This window comes from Hemicordylus capensis, chromosome 2, assembly GCF_027244095.1.
Source record: "Hemicordylus capensis ecotype Gifberg chromosome 2, rHemCap1.1.pri, whole genome shotgun sequence".
In the NCBI taxonomy this organism is placed as follows: Eukaryota; Metazoa; Chordata; class Lepidosauria; order Squamata; family Cordylidae; genus Hemicordylus; species Hemicordylus capensis.
The window spans coordinates 39,330,082-39,355,815 of record NC_069658.1 but is presented as its reverse complement, the minus strand read 5'-3'; the positions used below and the strand labels follow the sequence as shown (position 1 = coordinate 39,355,815).

The 25,734-nt window shown below is 45.4% G+C and overlaps 1 protein-coding gene across 15 annotated transcripts in view; it reads left to right on the top strand.

Annotated features, from left to right (window-relative positions):
* The window catches only part of ELOVL7 (ELOVL fatty acid elongase 7), an 83,910-nt gene that overhangs the window by 34,050 nt on the left and 24,126 nt on the right, over window positions 1–25,734 (top strand). For 7 of the 15 annotated variants that reach the window (XM_053303972.1, XM_053303969.1, XM_053303970.1 and 4 more), the window contains 5 exons: window positions 9,403–9,499; window positions 14,559–14,749; window positions 19,206–19,286; window positions 20,207–20,263; window positions 22,937–23,042. In XM_053303972.1, the coding sequence (XP_053159947.1) occupies window positions 9,436–9,499; window positions 14,559–14,749; window positions 19,206–19,286; window positions 20,207–20,263; window positions 22,937–23,042 (499 nt within the window). In that variant the 5' untranslated portion in view covers window positions 9,403–9,435. Of the gene's footprint in view, window positions 1–519; window positions 654–9,402; window positions 9,500–14,557; window positions 14,750–19,205; window positions 19,287–20,206; window positions 20,264–22,936; window positions 23,043–25,734 lie in introns of those variants that run through there. The other 8 variants (XM_053303979.1, XM_053303978.1, XM_053303977.1 and 5 more) reach the window with 4 other exon arrangements.

The following is a 25,734-nucleotide window of genomic DNA, read 5'->3' as shown; positions in this document are numbered from 1 at the left end:
CAGGCTCCTCTGCAATCTCTCTCTCGCTCTCTGTGCATATACACCAGCAGTTCCTGGCCCCCTCCATTCCCTTCCCTCACAAGCTCTCTTGCTCACCTCACAGGGGGACCATCCAACAGGGGAGGCTCTTCACTTAGGGCAAAGTGGGCAGAGCCCTCCCAAAATTTCAATGCCACCATCATTTTTGATAACTCGCTGCCTCTTTGTGTGTGGCTGCCCTCTACACTTCCCTGCCTGCAGCTTGCCAGCCCAGCAATGTTTACATAGAGTGGGCATCGGTAGCAGGCTCCTATTGAAAAGACTGAACAGTGTTCCCTCTTCATTTAAATATTAATGAAGCAGCAGCCAATGAAAAGGCCTGTCTTTGTTTTCATAAAGTGGGCAGAAGTTGAAATGACCTGATAGGAGGCATCATGTGGACTGACTACCCTGTCAGCCAATCAGAGTAGCCAGAGGGGAGAGCTGTCTATTTAGAGAGAGGCAAGACAAAAAGAGCAGGAATTGTCATTTTGTTTAGCACTGCAGTGCTTGTAGGAACAGTTCCTCCTGCGTTGTGTGAGGAATAGACTTGAGAATAAGATGTTCAGTTCAGCAAAGAAACAATCTCCATTGTTAATATAGGACTAGACAACATTTGAGTGGTGGTTGTGGTGGTGAGTATATTTCTTGTACCCTTGAAATTTGTCTCCCTGTCTGCCCTGAATGAATGTGCTTCAGCTTATTTGTATTTGTATACTTGTATTTGTATTTGTATTTGTATACTTCAGCTCATTTTTCTTATGATCAGAAACCAAGCTACTCCTCAGGGCAGTTGCTATGTTTGCAAGATGTTCCTAAAGTAAATATCAATTGCATGAACCCTTTTCAAAAGCTCCTTCTATCCCTATGAATAAATATGCCAGCTTTGCTTCCCACCCCCCCACTCAAAATGTATCATTTCCATCTACTTAAAATGGTGGATGGCTAGCTTTGCTTTGTAGTGTTTATAACTGCAAAAACAATATTTAACATTTAGCAACTGTTGGTCTTGAGGATTCCTACGTTTCCTAATTAAATTGTAGTAAATCTTTCAACCTGTTAGCCCAAATTTGATAGTTCCCTTCTGAAGACTAGAGGAATGTTTTCCCCCTTTGAGTTGCATATTGTTCTCTCCTGCCTCCTTAACAGTCCTGTTCTGTTTATTCAGACATCATTAAGGTCTTCTCTATTTGCATTAAAAAAGAGATCACACACCTATTTTGCTTTTACCTTCCACAGTAGATCTTGAATTGATGGAGGCTTGTTTAAGAGAGATAGAGAGTAATTTGGCTAGTGAATGAGAAGGGTTATGTGGTGGGTTGTGCTATGGTGATCATATTCCAAAAGGGAAACATTTAAACTAGTTTGAAACAGCTTTCATCATTTTGGGCCTCCCAACCCTCCAAAAAACAACAACAATGGGAACTGCAATTTTGTGCAAATGCTGAGAAGCCTTTATTAGAATCCTTTCATCAAAGAACTGCAGCTCCCAGCGCCTGGGTGGTGAGGGACCATAATGATTAAGCAGGTTTGAATCTGGCTTAAAATGTGTAGTGTAGACATGCCCTTAAGAGTTAGGGAAATTGCTCCTGTGGAACATTGGTTTTTATCAAAGACCTAAAAGGAACTGGCATTCCTCTTCTTTTTGGAACAGCGCTCCTCCTCCAATTTGTGCAAATAATGTATTTGTGTGTTTTGTCCTTAGACTTTTATCTTATTGCAGGAGCTGGTTGTCACTGTGAAGGGCATATTGCTAATACACAGTAGGTTGGAAATAAACATACCTAATAAACATACCATTTCATTTGTGAAATATCCCTGCATTGGTATGGAGTGTCCCTTTCATCTTCCCATGTCCCATCCCAACTTGTTCCCAAGGTTCCTACAACCCCCAAAAGCAACCTTTCAGGGAGCTGCTGGGAAGAGAGGTGGGGGTGTTTTTTGGTATCCACTTCTATATGCCCAAGCCACCTAATGGCACAGCGGGCAAGTAACTTGCCTAGGGAGCAAGAGGTTGCTGATTCGAATCCCTACTGGTATGTTTTCCAGACTATGGGAAACTCCTATATCGGGCAGCAGCGATACAGGAAGATGCTGAAAGGCATCGTCTCAAATTACGTGGGAGGAGGCAATGGTAATCCCCTCCTGTATTCTATCAAAAAAAACCCCCACATGGCTCTGTGGTTGCCAGGAGTCGACACCGACTCGACAGCACAACTTTACCTTTACTTTCTATTAGTTAGTTGTTGTTTTTTGCTCCACCTCTGTGCCACCCACTTTGGCTCTGCCTACCACCTGCCCTGCCTGGTGCCCACCCAGTTTCAGGAGTCACCAGCTGCCACTGCCGTCCAATCAACATGCCCATCTAGACAGCCACCAGCACAGCTGATCCTTGTCAAGATGCCCGTGACGCATGTGCCCAGTGCCAGCTAGCTAACCAGCCTGCTCACCTACAGAGCCCAAGAGTGTCTTCCACCCACCTGTGTTGTTTTCTCTTCATGTACTTCCTCTCTGTCTTGGTGGCTGTACACAGAGAGGTAGACTCTGCGAAGATTGAGCTGCTGGCTGGCTTTCTCACACCGTGTAGGAAGTCATCCCTAACAAAGGGTTATCTTCCTCCAAATGGTCGTAGTAGACAGGCTAGCCTTCAAGTGGAGGTATGAGATAACAAGAAGTTCGGTCTCCCTCACAGTAGGCCATGGGAGGAGGACCCCCAGTTCTCTTCATGCACTCCCCCTCTCCCTTGGTCACACTCTATGTGCAGACTCCTTGTGCAGAAGGCCTGTGAAGAGGGGACAGAGAATGCATGAAAAGAAGACAGTGCTGCAGCCCACTCTTCATATGGGTGTGTGTGTGTGTGTGTGTGTGTGTGAGAGAGAGAGAGAGAGAGAGAGAGAGAGAGAGAGAGAGAGAGAGAGAGCGAGCAGTGCATGAGAGTAGGAGGGGTTGATAGGTGGGCAGGTGCAAGGTATGCTTGGGCTCTGTGGGTAGGTCAGTTGATTGTTAGCTGGCAGTAGGCACATGCTACAGGGGCCTGTTGAAGGTTAGCTGTATTGACAGCTGTTTGAATGGGACACACTGATTGGATGGTCCCACATGCGAGGTGAGTGAGAGAGAGTTTGTTGGGGAAGGGTGTAGAGGGGATCTGGGAGTGGGCAGTACAATGCTCAGTTCACCCCACCCTCCTCCCATTCACATTCTGCATGTAGCCTCCCTATGCTGCTCTTGCTCCTCACCTTGACACAACTCTGTTCTTGCCCAGCACTTCTCAAAATGCATAACCTCTTGGGATTCTGCCCCTAGAATTTCCCCCATGGACTGCAAACCTTGCACCCTTAATTTGTGATTAAGAGCTTTTGAAATCAATGTGATTTACATCTGAGGAAGCCTACTTAGTGCAGGGATATCTGATTCCTCGTCAGTGTTTAAGCCACCACATTAAAAAAAAATGCTATTTGCCCAGTTAGGGCAAATCCTTCCCTTCTGCAAAATAGCATAAAGTACTTGGAATTCTTGCAACAATTTTCCCCACTTGTCCCAGTATAACTCGGAGATGCAGAACCATCCTGAACAGGTAGGCATAGCAACAGTTCCAAGAAGTGCACTTAATCTGTGCTATGGGAAGAAGTTGGGTAATTGACTTGCAACCTTTTGGTGTCTGCATCTGACACAGAGATGATATCATTAAGGTTGAAGACACACAGTGGTCAAGAGTGGAATGTGGTATGACATAATTACTACCTTTGCTGAATGCACTAATTATGGCCATCCAATTATGGTATCTGATCAAAGAGTGCTGTGGAAAGAAGTTGGGTAATTGACCTGCAATATTTTGGTGTCTGCATCTGACACAGAAAGGATATCATTAAGGTTGAAGACACACAGTGGTCAAGAGTGGAACGTGGTATGGCATAATTACTACCTTTGCTGAATGCACTAATTGTGGCCATCCAATTATGGTATCTGATCAAAGAGTGCTTTGAAACAATAAAAAGCATCTATACAGGTACTCCCCAACATACAAATGATGATCGTCCATACTTATGAACCAAGCTCTACAGTACAGAAATCCTGGCATACGAATGGGAATGGGGTGTCAGCACGGCACAGCCTCCTGTATTACAGACTTAAATGTCCCTTTCTCACTGCACTTGGCTATGGTGCTGCTCAATACAGTATGTTCCTTCTCTAATAGCCAGCAGCTTGCTCTCCAAAAACAACAGGTAGGTTGTGCACACTCGTCCAAGCTGCTAATCAGTCATGCCCCACCTCATGGCTGCCCAGAACCCAGTGGTTGAAGGGAGCCCCAAGCCCCCTCTTCATAGCAGAGGGCTGTGTTTGGGCTGTCAGTGCGTCCTCCATTTTGTACACGCGTGTCCTTTTCTTGCAGCCACGCGCACTCCAGCATTGGAATTGCTCTTCAAGTGCTTCAGCAGCAGCACCCCCAAGCCAAATGCTTTCAGAAAGCCACCGCTCGCTCTCTCCAGAGCAGCAAGTTGGCGCCGCCTGCTTTGTGTGCCCTTTTCCTATTCTTGCAGCCATGTGTGCACAGGTGCTTTGGCCGCAGCCCATGGAAAGGAAGTTCTCTCAGCGTGCAAAGCAAAGGAAGCAGGGGAGGCGGCAGCCGCTGCAGTGACTGGATAGCAGTTCACCGTGCTGGTGGGAAGCCGTGTTCAGAAAGCGTCTGGTGTGGGGCTCCCCACAAAATGCCCGGCTCCCCTTCAGAATCTCCAGAAAAATCTCCCATCTACCTACTGTGAATTTCCCCCTCAAATGAACCTGCCTTTCCTCCAATACCAGCATTCGAAGTACAGGTGGCCCTCGTTATTTGCGGGGGGTTTGTTCCCACCTATTCACGCAAATATGAAAACTGCAAATAAAGAAACCTTATCCCTACGGGAATCCAGGGGGTAGGTTCCTTACTCTTTTTTTAAAAAAGTTAAAAAAGCAGGAAGGCAGCAGAAATAAGGGTAGAAAAGCATAGTACCTTGTTCCCTGGGTCTCCAGGAATGCCCCCTTAATCCTTATTTTTGGTGGTTGTTATTTATTTACAAAAAAGAGCCACAAAATGGCTCTGTGCTTCTAAATGGCAGCCAGAAATGACATCAAGTCATTTCTGGCCACACAGGAACTATAGATAGGTGAAAACTGCCTATATTTCATGCTGCGGATAAAGAGACTGGGTCTCTAAAATCTATCCATTCACCCATCCATGAAACTGCGATCTGCAAAACCACGGGTAACAAGCAGCTCCTGTAAGTTTAATAAACTGTATTTCTTATTCATTACTAACATGGCAACAGTATTGTTTTCTACTATTTTAAATTGCAGATGTATAGCATTTCAACTATATTATGAGGCTATTCACACAATAGGAGAAAATTGGGCTAGCGGAGGCTAGCCCGATTTTCTCCCATCGTGTGAACCACCAGGCTCAGCTGCGAGCCTGGTGGTTCCTAAGCGGGGAACCAGCTACATTGCCCCGCCCTTAAACCAGGTTTGCGGAGTGAGCGCTCTGCAAACCCGGTTTTTTTACTCGTGTGTTGCCACAGTGCAGCAACTCACGAGTAGACCGCCCGGCTGGGAGGCTCAAAAGCAGCCTCCCGGCTCAGGGGTCCCTCCAGCATGCCTTTCACACTTGCGCAGGGCATGCTGGAGCTTCCGGGAGCAGCGCGGCCCCCAAACTCCCCAGCCCCAGCCACCATGATTTAAATTTAAGTTGGTGGCTGCTAAGAGTCAACAGCGATTTGATGGCACTTAATCAATCAATCAATCAATCAATGGTTTAAATTGGCTTCTGTGGGCTAGCCTGGAACCTAACCACAATTTCTAACATTGATTCTATGGGAAAATGAAGTTCCAAACACCCGACTTACAAGTTCCAGTGAACTTTTGGAACACAACCCATTTGTAAGTTGGGGACTTCCTGTACCTATTTACCAGAGATGATAGTGTAAAGACTCTACCCATGAGAGCCAACAGTACATACCACCTTCAATGCTTTTTCTCCAGCAGTTGCATATTGCAATTTTTAATCTACTTTCCTCATGCAAAGCAATCTTATTAAATCACCTTGCTGTGTATCTGTCTGTTTGTTCATCCGTCCATGTGTGTATGTGTCCCCCTAACAACTTTGCAATGACTGGACCAGTTTGGACCCAATTTGGTACAGTTGTAGTGCCACATAGGGAAACCTCAGTGGCATATTTTGTGAGGACGTCATCCACCCCATTTCAAGATGGTGGATGCATGAAAGTGGGCTACCTTGTGAACTGCCTAACTGATTTGCACCAAACATGGTATACAGGTGAAACTCGAAAAATTAGAATATCGTGCAAAAGTTTATTAATTTCAGTAATGCAAATTAAAAGGTGAAACTGATATATGAGATAGACGCATTACATGCAAAGCGAGATAAGTCAAGCCTTAATTTGTTATAATTGTGATGATCATGGCGTACAGCTCATGAGAACCCCAAATCCACAATCCCAGAAAATTAGAATATTGTGAAAAGGTTCAACAGTCTAGGCTCCAGGTGTCCCACTCCAATCAGCTAATCAATCCATAACACCTGCAAAGGGTTCCTGAGCCTTTAAATCAGTGATTCTCAAACTTGGGTCCTCAGGTGTTATTGGACTTCAACTCCCATAATCCCCAACCAAAGGCCACTGAGGCTGGGGATTATGGGAGTTGAAGTCCAATAACACCTGAGGACCCAAGTTTGAGAATCCCTGCTTTTTAAGTGGTCTCTCAGTCTGGTTCATTAGGAATCACAATCATGGGAAAGACTGCTGACTTGACAGTTGTGCAGAAAACCATCATTGACACCCTCCATAAGGAGGGAAAGCCTCAAAAGGTAATTGCAAAGGAAGTTGGATGTTCCCAAAGTGCTGTATCAAAGCACATTAATAGAAAGTTATGTGGAAGGGAAAAGTGTGGAAGAAAAAGGTGCACAAGCAGCAGGGATGACCGCAGCCTGGAGAGGATTGTCAGGAAAAGGCCATTCAAAAGTGTTGGGGACTTTCACAAGGAGTGGACTGAGGCTGGAGTTAGTGCATCAAGAGCCACCACACACAGACGGATCCTGGACATGGGCTTCAAATGTCGTATTCCTCTTGTCAAGCCGCTCCTGAACAACAAACAACGTCAGAAGCGTCTTACCTGGGCTCAAGAAAAAAAGAACTGGTCTGTTGCTCAGTGGTCCAAAGTCCTCTTTTCTGATGAGAGCAACTTTTGCATCTCATTTGGAAACCAAGGACCCAGAGTCTGGAGGAAGAATGGAGAGGCACACAATGCAAGATGCTTGAAGTCCAGTGTGAAGTTTCCACAGTCTGTGTTGATTTGGGGAGCCATGTCATCTGCTGGTGTTGGTCCACTGTGCTTCATTAAGTCCAGCGCCAACGCAGCCGTCTATCAGGAGATTTTGGAGCACTTCATGCTTCCTTCCGCAGACGAGCTGTATGGGGATGCTGACTTCATTTTCCAGCAGGACTTGGCACCTGCCCACACTGCCAAAAGTACCAAAACCTGGTTCAATGACCATAGGATTACTGTGTTTGATTGGCCAGCAAACTCGCCTGACCTGAACCCCATAGAGAATCTATGGGGCATTGCCAAGAGAAGGATGAGAGACATGAGACCAAACAATGCAGAAGAGCTGAAGGCCGCTATTGAAGCATCCTGGTCTTCCATAACACCTCAGCAGTGCCACAGGCTGATAGCATCCATGCCACGCTGCATTGAGGCAGTAATTGCTGCAAAAGGGGCCCAAACCAAGTATTGAATACATATGCATGCTTATACTTTTCAGAGGTCCGATATTGTTCTATTGACAATCCTTGTTTTATTGGTTTTATGTAATATTCTAATTTTCTGGGATTGTGGATTTGGGGTTCTCATAAGCTGTACGCCATGATCATCACAATTATAACAAATTAAGGCTTGACTTATCTCGCTTTGCATGTAATGCGTCTATCTCATATATCAGTTTCACCTTTTAATTTGCATTACTGAAATTAATGAACTTTTGCACGATATTCTAATTTTTCGAGTTTCACCTGTACATGTTAAGATTACAGAGGACTTTAAACCTTGATATCCCATAATATCAGGCTACACTCTTAACACACAAATCAAAACCCAAATTGTGTGTGAAGTGCTCCTGATAGCTGGCAAGAACTTCAGGGTAAATTTGGCCGATATGTCACAAGATGTGATGACAGCCAACAACTTGGATGGCTTTAAGAGCAGTTTGAATAACTTCATGGAGGAGAGGTCTATCATTGGCTCCTAGTCAGAGGGCTATAGGCCACCTCCAGCCTCAAAGGCAGGATGTCTCTGAGTACCAGTTGCAGGGGAATCACAGCAGGAGGGAGGGCATGCTCTCAATGCCTGCCTGTAGGCTTCCAGCGGCATCTGGTGGGCCACTGTGTGAAACAGGATGCTGGACTAGATGGGCCATGGGCCTGATCCAGCAGGGCTGTTCTTATGTGAACACACACCTCCATTCCAGAGGAGATGCGGACTACAAGCCAGGTGTGAAAAACTTAATGGGCCCTCCTATTTAGGGGTATGTTTTGTGGGAGATGCTGGGGTGAAAATCTAATGCAGCTACACTACACAATGAGGTATGGATTTCATAAACTAGGAAATCGTTCACCTAGCTCCGTGATCTTCACTATTTTTTAAGCGGAGGCCATTTTGGCAAAAAACCTCCAGTGTGAGATCTATTTCCCATTGTGCTGACCACACAGTACTGCAGGTTTCTCCATGCTGGGAGGGCCATTTCTCTTAAAGGGCACCCTCTCTTAAGAGCTCTAGGAGGAAAGCACTGGGAAGGGCTACCCTTGGCAGCACTCTGTATGTGCCTTCCAAGGTGGTGCAGGGGCAGAAGAAGACTCTGTTTCCCTTTTATGTAGCCCCCCATCACTGGGCAAAACGTAGCACTGCATGGTGAGAATGGTCATCTCCACATAGTGCCAGGGGGACTGTACAGAGAATTCAGCTTTGGGTGAAACTTCACACAGGCCCAATAAGCAATTAGCCACACTTAGAGTTAATGGGAGCCTCCATTGGCCCCTGGACCTTACTGTGACCTAGTGCAGGGTTTCTTAACCTTGGGCCCACAGACGTTGTTGGACTACAATTCCCAGAATCCCCAGACATGGCCTTTGTGGCTGGGGATTCTGGAAGTTGTAGTCCAACAACATCTGGGGGCCCAAGGTTAAGAAACCCTGACCTAGCGAATGCGCACTGTCTGCGAATGTTAACTTAGATATGACAGCAGCCTTCCTCTCGTAAAACTTCCAGAGGCAACTCTGAAAAGGACATCACTCTCCTTTTCTTCACAGATGATAATAACCTCTCTCATTTGTTTTACCTCAGGAGAAATCCTAAATCCTACTTACCTCAGTGAAAATGGCACTTAGTAATCTGACGCAGAAGGCTGTATCACTTTACGATGAATGGATTAAACATGCTGGTGAGTTGTTGTTTTTTTAAAAGCAAAATGATCTCCATTAACTTGATGGCTTTCCCATCCATGTGGAAGTACGAGCATTTGTGTATTTGGAAATGCGTAGGCTGGGATGAGGGGCATCCTGGTCTGTTCAGATGAATATGTGGGAATATCATGGGCACATTACACATACGAATATGGCGAATATTTATATACAGGTACCGCTTTTCATCAAAAGTTCCCCAAGCAGTTTACACAGGTATAAATAAAGATGGCTCCCTTTCCCCAAAGGGCTCATAATCTTAAATAAGAAGCATAAGACAGACACCAGCAATAGCCACTGGAGGGATGCTGTGTTGGGGCTGGAACATTAATTCTCCTTTAAGAAGGTACTAATATCTCAAAAAGTAACAAGTTGGGTGCTAATAGCTGGCATTGCTGATGGGATACATAATGAGGGGACTACGCCAGTCATGCAGTAGGGAGCAAGAAGTGTCTCCTTTGCTAAGCAGGGTCCACCATGGTTTCAATTTGGATGGGTGACTACATGTGAGCACTCTCTGCTGTAAGGTATTCCCCTTCGGGGATGGGGTTGTAGCTCAGTGGTAGAACATGTGCTTTGCATGCAGAAGATCCCAGGTCTGATCCCTGGCATCTCCAAGTAGGGCTGGAAAAGACTCCTGCCTGAAACCTCAGAGAGCTGCTGCCAGTCGGTGTTGGGAGGAGAGCTGGTCTTGTGGTAGCAAGCATGACTTGTCCCCTTAGCTAAGCAGGGCCCATCCTAGTTGCATAAGAAAGGGAGACTAGAAGTGTGAGCACTGTAAGATATTCCCCTCAGGGGATGGAGCTGCTCTGGTGAGAGCAGAAGGTTTCAAGGTCCCTCCCTGGCATCTCCAAGATAGGGCTGAGAGAGATTCCTGCCTGCAACCTTGGAGAAGCTACGACAAATGTTATGAAAACGAGCAGGTGTGTTGACCTACCTAATGAGTGTGTCTTCCTCTTGAGGAACCCTAAAACTACTTACCAGAACCAGCAGGGGACAGAATTAAAATCTGTCTTCTTCCTGATTGCTTCCTGCCATGAGGGAGCAAGCGACCGCCTTCTGTGGTTTGAATTTAAAAGGATGTTTTTCTTTTTCTTTATCTATTCCCATGGAGTCAAGGGAAAGATGCAGGTGCTTCTGGGCTTTGTAGTATTTTTTTGTGTGGTCATTGCTGCAATCTCAGAAAAGACTACAAATCTCAGGACACCTGCACCATTCCCTGGATTCCATGGGAATAGAAAAAAAGGAAGACATCCTTTTAAAAAGTTAAGCCACATAAAGTGGCTGCTTGCTCCCTCATGGCAGGGTCCAAAAAGGAGAAACAGAGGTTTTTCTCCTGTCCCCTGCTGGTCCTAGTAAGAAGTTTTAGACTAGGGAATGAGGGTTGTAGAGTCCAAAGTCAGGGTTTGAGGGAACAAAGGGTTAATCTGAGTTTGCTTTGCTTTTACCCCATTTTGGTTGCACCAGAGCACTGGTGGAAGGCTGCAGGGGGTCAGAGTGGGCTGAACCCAAATAGACACCTGAAGGATTGCACAGCCCTAGTGCCCAGCATCTTTTGCAGGAGCATAAGAGAAGAGACCCTGGGGTGCACCCTTTAGATCAACCGATGTAGCTGTATGTAGCAGCATAATAAACTTGATCTCAGATGAAGAGAGGGTGGCAGAGCAATTGGCTCTTGCTGGTATTTTGTGCTGGAAGAACCTCTGATCAGGTAGAATGGCAGTCTTTGTTCATATTCTTCAGAAACTTGACTTTGGAAAACAATTTATAGATGTGTTAGCAATTTTATTTATTATTTATATTGTTCTACCGCCCTTTGTCCTAAGACCCCAGGGTGGTTAACAAGATAAAACAATCATAAAAGTTCAATAGAAACAACCTCAAAATAAAATAAACAGGGCTACGTCCTACAAGGAAAGTTAGCTTGTGATAAACCAGAGAACCCTTTAGTAAGTAATCATCAAAGCTACGAAAACTTTTAATCCACAGTGAAGCAGAAGGCATAGATGCCCACTAAGGTAAAGAGTGCCATCAAGTCGATTTCGACTCCTGGTGCCCACAGAGCCCTGTGGTTTTCTTTGGCAGAATACAGGAGGGGTTTACCATTGCCTCCTCCGGTGCAGTATGAGATGATGCCTTTCAGCATCTTCCTATATCACTGCTGCCCGATACAGTACCAGCGGGGATTCGAACTGGAAACATTCTGCTTGCCCCCTACTTGCTATTAAAACTGAAGCTCTGATGGTCAGGAAGTGTGATAATCTTCTGGGTTAAAACTAGGAGATTTTGTGTCCACGATTAGTTTATATTCTGATGATATGATGCTATCATACCTAAAGCCTCTCTTCCTGAAGTTTTGAAATGTGAATTTTATCTAGAGATATGTTCAGTCATAAGATCAGAATGAAGACTACTGCATTTTTGTGATGTGCAGTACAGAAAGGAACCAAAACTACTGTTTCTGAGTAATGTAGTAGCACAGTATCTGGGAGAACTAGTCACTGGGGATACATAACATATAATTTGGAAGACCTATTTTTAAACAGTGGCACAGTCCTAATCCCACAAAATGTCAAATGACTGAAGGAAATGGCCTATTGCAAACTCTTCCAGGAAGGTAGAATAGCTGTTTTGAAAATTAATATCTTGCTAGAAAATGATTTCAGAAATGTGTGACTGCCACATTGATATCATGAAAACAAGATCATATGAAGTTGCCTTAGACTGAGCCAGACTCTTTGTCCATCTGGTACAGTTTTGTCTGCAGATGGACAGACAGTGGCTCTCTGGGGTTTCAAATAGGAGTCTTTCCCAGCCCCAGGCCTGACCTTAGGGCGGTGCGACAGGGGTGGTAGCCCCAGGCCCTGCACTTGGAGGGGCCCCGCTGTGCCAGCAAGTGGCGGGCAGCCTCGCAGACTGCCTGCGTGCTCGGCTTTGGCGGCAGCACCCACAGTAGCTGCTGCAGCTGCCCACTGCCACCATGTGTGCTTGCCGGGGGGGGGTAAGCAAGCCCCGTGCCCCCTGCACCTGATGCAGGGGGCACGGCTCCGCTCTGAAATGGGGCTGCGCGCCCTGTATCAGGGCAAATACCGGCAGCGTGGCATTCACAGCATGGCCAAGAGCTGCTCTCCTAGCAGGGAGTTCAGCTCCCGGCCATGCTGCATACACAGCGCTGGCCGGTATTTGCTCTGAAATGGGGTGCGCTGCTTGGTTTCAAGCGAGCAACAAAGAGGGGAAAGGGGAAATCCCACCGTGTCTACAAAAAAACCACAAACAAATGCAGATAATAATGACCAAACAATGAAAATATAAATAAACACTAGAAATATATATTCAGAAATAAGTCAGTAATAAATGATCCATAACATGAATAAACAATACACAATGTGGCTTCTCATAATGCAGAATACATAAACAAAGGCAGTGCAATAACAGTCAAAAGTTAAGGAAGGAGCTGTAACTGAGCCAGGCAAAAATTGGCCTGCAGGATGACATAGGCAAAGTCAAGTATCAAAATCAGAATGGAAGTGGCAGATGACAAAAGCACTTCGTCAGACGTGGTCTCAAAAAAAGGTGTGGACGTCCTCAATGGCGAATTGCTCAATACCGTCCGCACAGAGGTGAAGATGTAAAATCACAAACGTGCTGATAGCAGAGAACCCGTTGAGCATGCTTCCATAAATAAGCTGACCTGGATCAGAGATAAAGCCCACTGCTTGTCCTTGTGGAGAAAAACAAACTTCATGAATCAATGTCATTCATGAATCAAAGTCACTCTGGCACTTTGAACCACTCCCGGGGGGTATCCTCTCTGGATCAGTTGTTGTTCAAGAATCTCAGCCTCCCTCTCAAAATCTACATCCCAAGTAGAGTTACGTCTGATACGTAAAAACTGGCCATACTGCAAACCTTGCTTGAGATGTCTGGGATGATGGGATCTGAAGTGTAAATAAGCGTTCTTATGTAAAGGTTTCTTAAACGGGGCAAATATGAGTTGTCTCCCGGGCCCCACCCGAACCCAGATATCTAGACAAGGAACTTGATAAACATCCCAATGGTTGGTAAATTTAATGTCTGAATGCAGACAGTTCAACCAATTAACAAATTCCATACGTCTGTCCCTGTTCTTGAACACAATAAAGACATCATCAATATAACGCTTGTATACCTCCAAATCTTCATAAAAAGGATTAGCCCTCTGATTTAGAATCCACTGATCCTCCAGCATTGCCATGAACAAACAAGCTACACTAGGTGCCAATGTGCAGCCCATAGCTAAACCTTTAATCTGGCTATAGAACCGTTCTTGAAACCTAAAGAAGCTCTTCTCAAAAATTAGGTCCACTAGTTCTAGAAGGAAGTACGTGGGGGGATTGGGGTCAGATCGCGTAGGTAATAGAGATGCCACAACTTCGCGTGCCTGTTCCAGAGGTATACTGGTATACAAAGACACCACATCTAGGGTCACCAGAATGGCTTGGTCAGATAAAAATATTCCTTCAAGCTTGCAAATGAAGTCCCTTGTGTCCTTGATATAGGAGGTAATCTGTCCAACAAACGGTTTTAAATGATGATCAACATAAATGGACAGTGGCTCAAGGACTGAATTATAACCAGAGACTATGGGCCGACCCTTGATGGGGCAATCTGGTTTGTGTATTTTAGGTAGGACATAAAATACAGGAACCCTGGAATCTTCTGCAAGCAAAGCATGTGCGCTACCATTGCGCTACAGCTCCTTCACAAGCTATAATATGGGCATTATGTCATACAAAACGCTTTCAGTGTGAATTATGGGTTTGGGCTTTTTGCATTGTGTGCAATGGTTCTTGCAATTTTTATTTTTATTTTTTGCAAAGTAAAAAAAGACATTAAATTTTTCTTCTGTGATGCAAAAAAAAGGCACTGAACAGTAAATGCATTCATACCATTAACAGCTGAAGACCTGGTTAAAACATGCAACTGATTCTAGATAAAGAAGATCCTTGATAGTTGGTTTTGAATGCAGTAGTCATTAAGATGCTTTTTTTCCTCTTCCAGATCCGCGAGTTGATGGCTACCTGCTCATGTCTTCACCTATTCCACAGACACTTATTATTGCTGCTTATATCTATTTTGTCACTACTTTGGGGCCAAAACTCATGGAGAACAGAAAAGCTTTTGATCTGAGGCAAATAATGTTTTTATACAACTTTGGTGTAGTGGCTCTTTCAGTCTATATGACTTATGAAGTAAGTACTGCCTGAGCATAGAGTAGTAATTAGTTCTGCTAGTTAGGTGTGCAGTTTCGGAGTTTTGAGTTGTTTAAAAATAATAATAATAATGGGAACATGGTGTAGAGAGATTGAAACACAGAAGTATGGAAATATTCTCCAGATCAGAAATTGCACCTATGCTTAAGTCACTATGTGAACTTATGTATTCAGGTTTCTGTCCTTGAAACCACAAGTACATTGCATTCTCCTGCAGTGGGAGTGGGTGCTGAACATAACTATGGGCAATCAGAAAGAGCAGAACAGGCATATCCAACTTATTTTTATTATATTCTGCTCTTCCTCCAAGGATCCCAGTGTGGTATACATGGTTTTGTTTATCCTTATAACTAAGAGTGTGCAGAACTGGTCCGATTCAAACTGGCCTGGGTCAGCCAGTTGGAACTCGAACTGAACTGGCCTCAAAAAATGATGGCTAGTCCCAGTTTGAACCGAACTGGGAATGGTCTATTACGGACCAGTTCAACCCGGTTCAACAGGCGATGCTTGTAAAGGGGAATCCAGTGAGGACCAACAAAGGGGAACTCTACCTTAAAAAAGTTTCTAAGAGCAACTGGAGGTAGTGGCAAGAGGGCATCTTACTGCCACCAGTGGCAGCTCCTATAAACCCCAATGCTCCTCCCAGCTGTGCGGCCCGCATGGCGATGGTGCAGTTCCAGCCTCTGCGGATGCGCAGAGGCCATTTGTGTGATCATGCAAATGGCTTCCGCACTTCCATGGAGGCCACCCAAATGGCCTTGGTGGAGGCTGGAACTGCACTGCCGATACAGTATGTGAGCCATGCTGCTGGGAGGAGCCCTGGGGTTTAGAGGAGCTGCTGGTGCTGGTAAGGTGCCATCTCACTGCTCCCCCAGCCACCCTTTGAAACCTTTTAAAGATAAGATTCCCCTTTGTTTGTAAAGGGGAATCTTCACAGGATTCCCCTTTACAAGCATAGCCCCTCAAACCAGTTGGAAGCGGTTTAACCCAGGTTTGATTGAACAGACCGAGGCTGCGGCCAATTCGACTGAACCGGTTTGCAGACCAGTGGTTCAGTTTGAATTCTAACTAAACCGCCAAAAATGGTTCCACGCACACCCCTAACAACAACTCTGTGAGGTAGGTGAAACTGAGAGATTAGTAACTGATGCAGAGTCACCCAGTCAGTTTCATGGCTGAATGGGGATTTGAACTTGAGCCTCTATGGTTCTAGTCTAACACTCTAACCACTCTACCATCCTGGCCAAACCCCTGGGGAGGAAGAAGTTTATTCTAGTCTCTTATCTGAACCAGGCAGGGATAGCCAACCCGCAGCTCTCAAGCAGTTCTTGGATTCCGACTTCCATCATCCACAGCTACATCTGATTATGGCTAGGGATGATGGGAGTTTTGGTGCAATCAGGACAGTGCCATCTCTGTTGTTGTTCCTAGACTCTGGAATGCTCTCCCAGTGAATGTCCACTCTTTGACGTCTGTGGCTGCTTTTCAAAAGCAGCAAAAGACTTTTTAAAAAAATTTGTTCAGGCTTTTTACCTCTTAGAGGGTGTCAGGTTTCCCAGCTCTCCTGCTGTTCTGCCTGTCCCTTTTGAGGCTGTTGCTTTTTGGTGTTTTAATGGTGGTCTTATTGTTTTAACTGGTTTTAATGTTTCAATGTGACTTTTATGAAGTTTTATTATATTTTAATTTTTGTAAACCGCCTTGGGATGAGTTTTAATGAAGTTGGTATAGAAATTGGACTATAAAAATCATTCATACCAACCAACGAAAAAATAAATAGTACCACAACTAGAGAGTCTCTCTTTGACCACCCTGATCTAGACTCTTGAGGGAAGGGGTGGTGGGAAGAACTAGAATCCTTCCCATGTGCTCTGGTAATATTACTTCTATATGGAGTATATTTTCAACAACAAAATAGTAACCAGCCTAATAGTGTTTCACATGTGGTTTTGTGATACATACTCCAGTTAGATACAGTATTCCTTTGGTGATGGTTCTTCACTAGCACTCCCACTCGCCACTATTATTGTGAAGAAGAGATGCAGTTGTGGGGCAGGCCTCTCCCTCCCTGTGGGCACAAAAATGTTATATAGAGCTCTCGGGCAGAGTTCTTAACACAAATCAGCAACAAGGTTTCTCTTAGCCCAAGAGGAGTCTGTAGGCAGGAAGGTTCTTAAGGACAGTGCAAGATTAATTTACTGTGCCTGGATATGACACAGAGATCAAGTATTGGAATACGTGCCTGCATATTGTTAGGGATTTATATATAAGAATTAATATAGGGATTTTTCTATTGGATACATACACAGGTATGATTAGCTGTGAAGCTGGCACTCCAGTTCTCACAACTCCCCATACACACAGGTGGTCAAAATATGAAGTTTGCCCAGTATTGCTGGGAGCTTCTCTATACAGTTCTGCTTACTAAAATATCCCTAACATGAACTAGTCTTTCAAGGGCGATAAACCTACTTGAAGGTTCATCTTTTCTCCTTTGTGTTGGAGTTTCAGTTACTTCTGCCAAATCGGCAACATAAATTCACATGACGCCTCCATAATGAGCTGGAGGGCAAATCTGACATTAAGGCTAAATACCACTAAATTTGTTTTAAAAATAACACACACGTCTCCAAGGTGAATTGCATGGCTTCCCTTGGCAATTTCCGGTTTGGTAAGTTGGAGGAATCCCTAGTTCATTGTGAATTGCAAAAACATAATAATTTACTTCTGGGTTGTTCTTGCTGCTGATGTTCTATGCAGGGTGCTTAATCTGTCACAAAGATCACAGGCCAACAACCAGGCTAATGTTGCCTCTGAATACCAGTTGCAGAGGGGCAGTGGCACTGGAAAGAGGCGGTGGGGGGCATGCCAACATCTCCTGGTTTCCCAGAGGGAACTGATGGGCCACTGCGGGAAATGTGATGCTGGACTAGCTAGGCCTTGAGGGGATCCAGCAAGACTCTTCTTAAGTTCTAATGTTGTATGCACTGAAACATTTTGCATGCACCGCAGGGGAGGGTGATTTTGCTGAATTCTCCCCCTTCCTTCTGCAGCCCTCTGTGTACGGTATAGTGTGATATCCTAGGTGTAGAAATCCCCACATCAAGTAAGGTAAACATTGGAACATCCAAGTCTAGCTAACACAAGCAAGCACAGAACATGTTTACTTAAGAGCGGTTGTAAAAACTGCTGTAACATGTTCTTGTTTCTAAAGTTTATACTCCAGTTTATACTCATAGGAACATAGGAAACTGCCATATACTGAGTCAGACCATTGGTCTATCTAGCTCAGTATTGTCTTCACAGACTGGCAGCGGCTTCTCCAAGGTTGCAGGCAGGAATCTCTCTCAGCCCTATCTTGGAGAAGCCAGGGAGGGAACTTGAAACCTTCTGCTCTTCCCAGAGCGGCTCCATCCCCTGAGGGGGAATATCTTGCAGTGCTCACACATCAAGTCTCCCATTCATATGCAACCAGGGCAGACCCTGCTTAGCCATGGGGACAAGTCGTGCTTGCTACCACAAGACCAGCTCTCCTCTCCTGTTTACTCCAGTTTATACCAGCAAAGGCAGCCCATGTAGAGAACTAGGATTCCACACACATATCATTATTTTGGATTGCCTCCTGCATGAAGAGGGAAGAACCTCCAACACTCAGCATCTAAAGTGCAAATGATTTGCATGGTCACCTTGACAGTGAAGGTCATCTGCTGTGAAATTGATTCCAGACACACTCTTCAAGTGGAGGTTACTACTGTTGACTTTGATAGCATTTGGCCATTTCTTTGAGGAGATCCTTATGCACAGCAGTATCCACGCAGCCTGCAACTGTACAGAAGGATCTCTGAGTTGGACTTTGGCATGAAATCCTTCAGACCTTATGTACTGTTTGGGGCTGTAGCAGCTGTAACTGAAGGAGTTTCTGTAGGGTTCACTCTTCCTCTATCTTGGTTCTTGACTATATTTTCCTCTCCTCCTTGAATACTACTTGCCGTAATTCTTTTTCTCAGTCATTCCCACTCGTAATTTCTTTAATGCCTTCCCTTACTATCTTTGCATTCACCTCCTTAATGAAAATTGCCTCCTACCTGACATTGTTGGTCATGAGGACCATCTCCTAGTGGTTGGCCATAGCACTCATCCTCATGGATAGTGTGAGTGGGTGGGTGGCCTGCCATCCACACATTAGACCAGGGCTGCACAACGTTAGCCTTCCAGCTGCTGTTGGACTACAACTCCCATTATCTTCAGCTGATAGGAATGATGGGCATTGTAGTCCAACAACAGCTGGAGGGCCAAAGTTGTGCACCCTTTCATTAAAATGATCTACTTGTTTATAATTAGCCACTGGCTTATCTTCACTGTAAAATGTTTACTCGTGCGGATTGAAATATGTCCTTCCATGTCATTTAGCTAAATACTTTCCCTTTTTGCCTTACAGTTTCTCATGTCTGGCTGGGCCACAGGCTATTCATTTGGCTGTGACATTGTGGACTATTCCAGTTCACCTATGGCTCTAAGAGTGAGTAATGTAATGGCATTTGTTTTGCTGCATTAAGTTCCAGGAATGCATCTGGTCACTTCACTGTATCGTCTGCACAGAAGAGTTGCAGATGAGAGGGGTGTGTGTGTGTGTGTGTGTGATGAAAAGTGTGACTGACCATAACTGGCATGAGCAAGAGTGTATGGGCCCTCTGTAGGCCTTTTACACACACAACTGGCAAGAGCACTCAGGATGCCTTTCGCACACATGTGGAGCAGCTTTGCTTTGTGTTGTCTCTTACAGCTTCTTCCCCACTTCACAATGCAAGCTGTCTTTTAAACTCCTGGAAGCTTCAAACACTACTTCTAGTCAGTATGGAGAGGAAACAAAAGCCGCATTGTGTATTGTATGAATCCATCTCTCCCCTCCCTCCCCCACCCTGCCTTGGTGCTTCTCTGGAATTGTCTCTCCTTCTGCTTGGAATCCCTTAACGGCTTGGGCACAGGGTATCTAAGAGAACGCCTTCCTGGTCATGAACCTTGCTGCCAACTATGGTAGTCAGGAGGAGGTTCATTTACAGTTACTATTGGCTTTTTGGCTGGCGACTCAGCAGCGAACCTTTTCTGTAGTTGCCCCAGGGCTGTGAAGTAACAGCTGCATCATCTCTGATAGCCTTCAGAAGATCACTGATGACACACCTGTTCAGTCAGGCTTTTCTAGTTTCAACGGTTTTAATGTATGTAAATATTTTTAATTGATTGTTACAGGCGATATACAAATATGTTAAATGAGATAAAATAAAATGGTGATGGGATTTAATTTAAGCTTCTTTACAAAGATTCTGTATTTCAGTTTGACTTTACGGTTTGAAGAACTTCATCAAGTTTATCAAAAATGAGGTTTGGGTTGAAGATGATTACATTTGTGTTGAATCAAAAAATTTTTTTTGTTATTTGCAGATGGTTAACGTTTGCTGGTTGTATTACTTCTCCAAATTTATTGAATTGCTAGACACTGTGAGTATTTGATTACAGAATTTCATATGAAAAGAGGAATACAATAGATTCTATGTTTTAGGTTGTACTGCATGTATTGTGTATTCTTGTTCAGTGGAAGAAGCATGCGTTAATTTCACTGGGTGGATATAAACTTATAACATGGTGCAATTGACTTGGGTGGTAGGTAGGAATGTGCGAGCCAGCTGTTCGGTTGATTCAGTTTGAATCTGGCCCGAATTTGAACTGACCTGGCCCGGTTTGAGTTCGGGAAAACTGGGTCCAGTATGGTTTCACCATTGGGCCGGGCCGGTTTGGGGATACCTGTAAAGGGGAATCCTTGACGATTCCCTTTTACAAGGAAAGGGGGCATCCTTAATCCCTCTCCTAAAGGCACCGGGGGGGGGTGGCAAGAGAAAGAGTCCTCTGTACCTTTAGTGGAGGCAGCAAGGAGGGGGCAGAGACATCAGAGGTGGTGGAGGGTGGTGGGGGCTTCTCCAAGCCCCCTGCCAGCCTCCTGAATGACAGCCTGGGCCAGCTGCATCCTGGTTTGGGCCTCTGCACATGTGTGGAGGCTATGTTGTGACCTCTGTGCATGTGCGGAGGCCATTTGCATCACCGTGCAAATTGTGTGATGACGCACATGGCCTCCGCGCATGTGTGGAGGTCATGAAAATGGCCTCCACGCGTGCATGGAGGCTCGAACTGGGCTGCAGCCAGTCTGGGCTATCATTCAAGAGGCTGGCGGGGGACTTAGAGGAGCCCCCACAATTGTTCCCCACTGCCTCCAGTGTCTCCACTTCACCACCTCTGGCGGTCCCTTTCTCCTGCCAACCCCCTCACTGGTGCCTTTAGAATAGTGATTAGGGATGCCCCCTTTACTTTTTACAAGTATCCCCGAACCGGCCCACAAACTGGTTCTTAGAACTGGGGCAGGTCTGGTTCAAACTCGGACTGGCTGAACCGGGCTGGCTCGGAAAATGGTATATAAATATTCATTGTATTTATAAATGTGAATAGCACTGTCTTTCTGTAGCAGATGGTATGAAATACTGCTGTTCTATATGCAGCCCTCGTGGTTGTCCAAAATGCTATCTGCACTGGGGAAATGCCATCAGTATTCAGGTTCTGAAATCTGTTGAAGGGGGCCCCCCAAGTTTGAATTAATCCCATTTTAAGGATGGAGGTTTGAAAGGCTATTTTCTGTTCTCCTCATATTGTCTGAACTGGAGAAATCCCAGAATGACTCTTGGGAAATGTATTGAGAATGTACTGAGAAGCTGCTTGGAACCTGTGACTAGCTTGGTTGGTGCTGCCGCATTGCTAAAGCGAAGTAGATGTGGGCCTCATCCTTGACAAGATGAGGAACCACTGAAAGCTTCATTTAAGCTACACAGAACTTTGAAAAGGTAGACCAAGAGATAAGAACTCAATTAAATTGTTGTAATGTTTTAGCTTTTTGTTGTCATTTATCTGTTTTAACTAATGTTTTAACTTTTCTGTTTTTGTTGTAAAATGCCCAGAAGTGTAGGTTTTGGGTGGTATAAAAATGTTTTATAAAATAAATTAAAAAAAAAAATTGGGTGTGATGCAGGAGATCTGTGGTTAAGATATCCTGTAGTTTTCTGTTACTTAAGAGCAGCTCATGACATGTTAATTTGATCAAAGAGGTGGTTCAAGGTGTGGTGTGGTGGAGTGAACCAATATTTAATCTCCTGGACGTTTTTCACACAGGGCTTTTAGCTCCCATCTTCTCTGGAATGGAGGGTGTACATTCACATATTGGCTAGATTTACCCTGAAGTCCCTACGAGATATCAGGGAGCACTTCACACGCAATTCAGGTTTTCCATTGCACATTCGAGCATAGCCTGATTTATATCCAGGGTAAAACAATCCACTTTTTCAATTAGTTTTTGGGGGGCAACTTTGAACTCTCAATAAAGCCTTGCAGTAAACTCATGGTAAAGCCTGCTGTGTGAAAAACACCCTGCACTGTTTCCCCAATCTGAATCTTCCCCTTTCCCAAAGCTGCTATTTGTATGTTGTCCGTCTGCCTTTTCCTGTAGGGCAAAGCAATCTAAATCAGGAAAATGACATGGGAGGGAAGGGTTTAATACCTTTTCTTCAGTCAGTGCTCAAATTATGAGGGGGAGGGGCCTCTGAAAACACAACATCCTCCCCTAACTTCTCCAGTTTTAGCCAAATGGTGCCCTTCATAGCTAAGGGGGCTGGGCCCCCTGTCGTTTGAGCCCTCAGTGGCTAAGGGGCCTGCCCTCCACCTTGTGATTTGAGCCTTGCCCCCAGTGACACTTGTCCCATCAAATTAGCATCCCCACATGGCTGCTTTCAGGTGAAACAAAACACAGGAGATGGTAATCATGGATCTCTCCAATCACATTTAGTTTGGCCCTAGGCAAAATTAACGCACCTGGGACGCTTTTGTCTTTCAGTAAACTTGGTTTCTATATTGAGTTTGACTCCTGAAGTTCTGCTCATGATGGCTCACGTGGCTTTTAGGTTCTAAGCAGTTTTTAAATCTGTTTGTCGTTCTTCTTCTTCGTTTGTACAATGAGAGCCAAGAGATAATGGATCCTTAAGTGCACCATATTGAACAGTCTGTTGCAGTGCATGCAGCTAGCATGCAGTTACCTTTAAATGTGACTTGCAGTAAGATCTGTTTAAATTATTTCAGGTCTTCTTTGTCCTCCGAAAGAAAAATGGCCAAGTTACTTTCCTGCATGTCTTTCATCACTCAATCATGCCTTGGACCTGGTGGTTCGGTGTCAAATTTGCTCCAGGTAGTCAAGAGTTCAAATAACAAGTTTTAACAGTAAACTTTGCTTTCTAAATAATAGTGTTAATACAATTTCCGTATATGGGCTAATTGTCTAAAACTATGGATGTGTATGCGAACTTTTCCCAGTTAGGTGTGTTAGATGCTGAAGTCATTCACACAATCAAAAACAGTGTTCTACCCAGGTTTTGGAAGTGTGTGTGCTCCCAATTTTCAGTTGTGTGTGGATGCAAGGTTGGAGGAAAACCTGGGTAGAAGTGACTGTGTGGAAAGCAAAGTAAGAGGAAAACATGGGTAGCTTTACCACCTATCTTACTTCCACACAATAACTTCTACTCGGGTTTTCCTCCCATCTTGCTTCCACACAACTGAAAATTGGGAGGGCACACAGCACCCAAACCTAAGTAGAACACAGTTTTTGACTCTGTGAATGACCTCTCGTGTGCTTTGTCTTCCTCTGCTGGTGAAAGGATGAGTAAATTGGAGACGAGGCTTTAACTAGATGATATTGAGGTGCTTCACATGACACGTGTGAAGCGCCTGACAGGGTTCTGCAGGGAGAGCGGGCTGACTTTCCCCACAGACAAGCTGCTGCTTGTAGCTGGGTGACCGGATAGGCCGCCCACACAGCTTCCAGCTCCGTCGTGGGGCTGCGGGGATTGGGGGCCACGTGGCCCCCGGAAGTTACACGATGCCCCACGCAAGTACGCAGGGCATTCTGGAGAGACCCCCGAGCCTGGGAGGTTGCTTGCAGCCTCCCGCTTGGGGGTCTACTTGTGTGTCACCGTGTGCCGTAGCGACACACAAGCAAAAAACCAAGGTTGCTCCATTAACCTCATTTAAGGGGAGGGGGATTTAAAGAGGGCAGCTGCCAGGACCTGCGCAGCTCCCGTTGGATCACACGATCACCCCCAAACAGGCTGTGCTCCCTTAGCCCGCTTTGGGGCGATTGTGGGAATAGCCTTTTCAAGAGAAAAAGCCAAATGATATAAGGATTCTGTAGAAAGTGAATTACTACAGCGGTTGAGTTTTCTTACTAGATTCCAAGGCTGTTCTCATAAGCAGCAAAGCCTAGGCTTGGCTGCCCCGGGAACCTGCAGGAGCTAACTGGCTCCTGGTGGCACGTCAGAAGCAAACCCACCGAGGGAGCCTGCCTCTTAAATGATGTTAAGGGAGCAAGCGTTCCCATAACCACATTTACTAGATCATGGAGCTATTCTCACAATCAGCCCAGCCCGATTTTTGCTGATCATGTAAACCACCAGGCTCACAGGCGAGCCCAGTGGCTTACAAGCGGCTATCCTGCTTTTGTAGCCCTCCCCTTAGCCTGGGTTTGCAGAGCGAGCGCTCTGCAAACCCAGGCTTCCCGATCGTGAGTAGCCATGGCGTGGCTCCGCGGCTCCTCACGAGGAGACCCCTGGAGGGGAGGCGAAAAGCCGCCTCCCGGCTCTGGGGGTCTCACTAGCATGCCCTGCGCACTTGCACAGGGCATGCTGGAGCTTCTGGGGGCCAATCAGCCCCCGCCGGCTCCGTCATGGAGCTGGCAATCATGTGGGCGGCCCGCTCTCCCCGCGCACTCACAAAAACGGGTTCTCACTGATTGTGAGACCCGGCTCCATGGGTCAGTGCCAGCTGCTTGTAGTTGGCGCTGAAGCACTGATGGGCACCCACTTGCCACTGGGGGGACATCCAGAATGCACTGTGCACTCACACGGTCTCAAACTATATTATTAGTCATAATAATAAATGCAAAACATTTGAATGAATGAACCTTGACCCTCACTTCCCATCTTTAATGTTTGCTGTTTTAGCAGTTCCTCACAAATCTGTTCCATGCAAAACTTTAGTGGCTTCTGATTGCTATTTTTCTTTTTTTTTAAGGTTCAAAATATGTAGTGGGAGGTAAAGCTGAAATGTTTGGGGAGCATCACCATGGCTCGTCATGTGCTCATTATCAACAAATTCTTTTATTTGAGTCATGCTTTATTTTGCATTAATCTGCTACCCTATTCTAGTTTATTTGTGTGTGTGTAACACACACACACACACACACACACACACACACACTCACTCACTATGGGGCCATTCACATGACCTACTGGGCGGGCAGGGGGAAGGCTTCCCAAACTTTGCCTTCCCCCAAGACGATCCTTGTAAGCGTGGTGGGAGCTTGCTCGGCCCTCCCATACAATCAACCTTCCTCGGTGCAGTGCAGAGCAGGGCAGAACACTCTTAAGTCCCAGCCTCTGAGAATCCCACCTCGTTTAAGAGCCTGGCTTCCTAGCCAAGTTTGCTGCCAAGACACCACCAGGAGGCACACTGCCTCCCAGCGGTTCCCATAGGCAGCCAAGCCTGGTCTTGGCTGCTCACGAGTAAAGCCTCATTGTATGCATTCACATATGAAAATCAAATCACTCTGACCCCAAAGCTATAATGCCACAGCAAATGTGGCAGGCAGAAGAAGGGAGGGCAAAGGTGAAGATTTAGGATGAGTGCCCTAGCCTGGGTGTGTGCGTGTGCATGTGTGTGCACATGTGCAAGTGGGAGAGGGAGAGAAATCCGTTAAGTTTGCCCTAGTGCTTTGAGTGTACTTCCCAAAGCTATATTGTGTTGCTTCAAATTAAATATTCTCTTTGTTTATCCCTGGAAGTAGTTGCAGTGTTTTCCTTTAACATTTATTATCTCTTGGACTTCCT